This window comes from Plasmopara halstedii (assembly GCF_900000015.1).
Source record: "Plasmopara halstedii genome assembly, contig: Scaffold_102, whole genome shotgun sequence".
Taxonomy (NCBI): domain Eukaryota; phylum Oomycota; class Peronosporomycetes; order Peronosporales; family Peronosporaceae; genus Plasmopara; species Plasmopara halstedii.
Window position 1 is genome coordinate 1 of NW_020187023.1, and position 314 is coordinate 314.

The 314-nt window shown below is 42.7% G+C and overlaps 1 protein-coding gene across 1 annotated transcript; it reads left to right on the top strand.

Annotated features, from left to right (window-relative positions):
• Positions 1-32: 32 nt before the first annotated feature.
• On the top strand, positions 33-262 carry PHALS_00007 (uncharacterized protein; the record flags this gene model as incomplete). Its single annotated transcript, XM_024726926.1, has 2 exons — positions 33-94; positions 151-262. 2 exons carry the CDS (start codon positions 33-35, stop codon positions 260-262), a joined length of 174 nt encoding a protein of 57 aa, XP_024572054.1.
• Between the last annotated feature and the right edge of the window lie 52 nt (positions 263-314).

The following is a 314-nucleotide window of genomic DNA, read 5'->3' on the forward strand; positions in this document are numbered from 1 at the left end:
ACAAACAGAATACTTCTTATCGAAAGTAGCAGATGCTTTTTCTCGCGCTCTATTATCACATCTCGCATTCTATCCATCTATTCCGAGGTGTCATGTACGACGACTAATAAACGTGGTATAAGAGATTAATGTAGCAAGCCTTTTATCAAGAGACGAGAAGAGCAACAAGAACGGTGCAAATACTACACTTAAACCCGTCGACATTTTCTTCAGGCAAGTGCGAGTTCCTGAACGGAGTATATCTATCATGGGTGGAATTTGAACCCACGAGTGCGAACACAGTAGAACTTGAGTCTACCCCGTTAGACCACTCG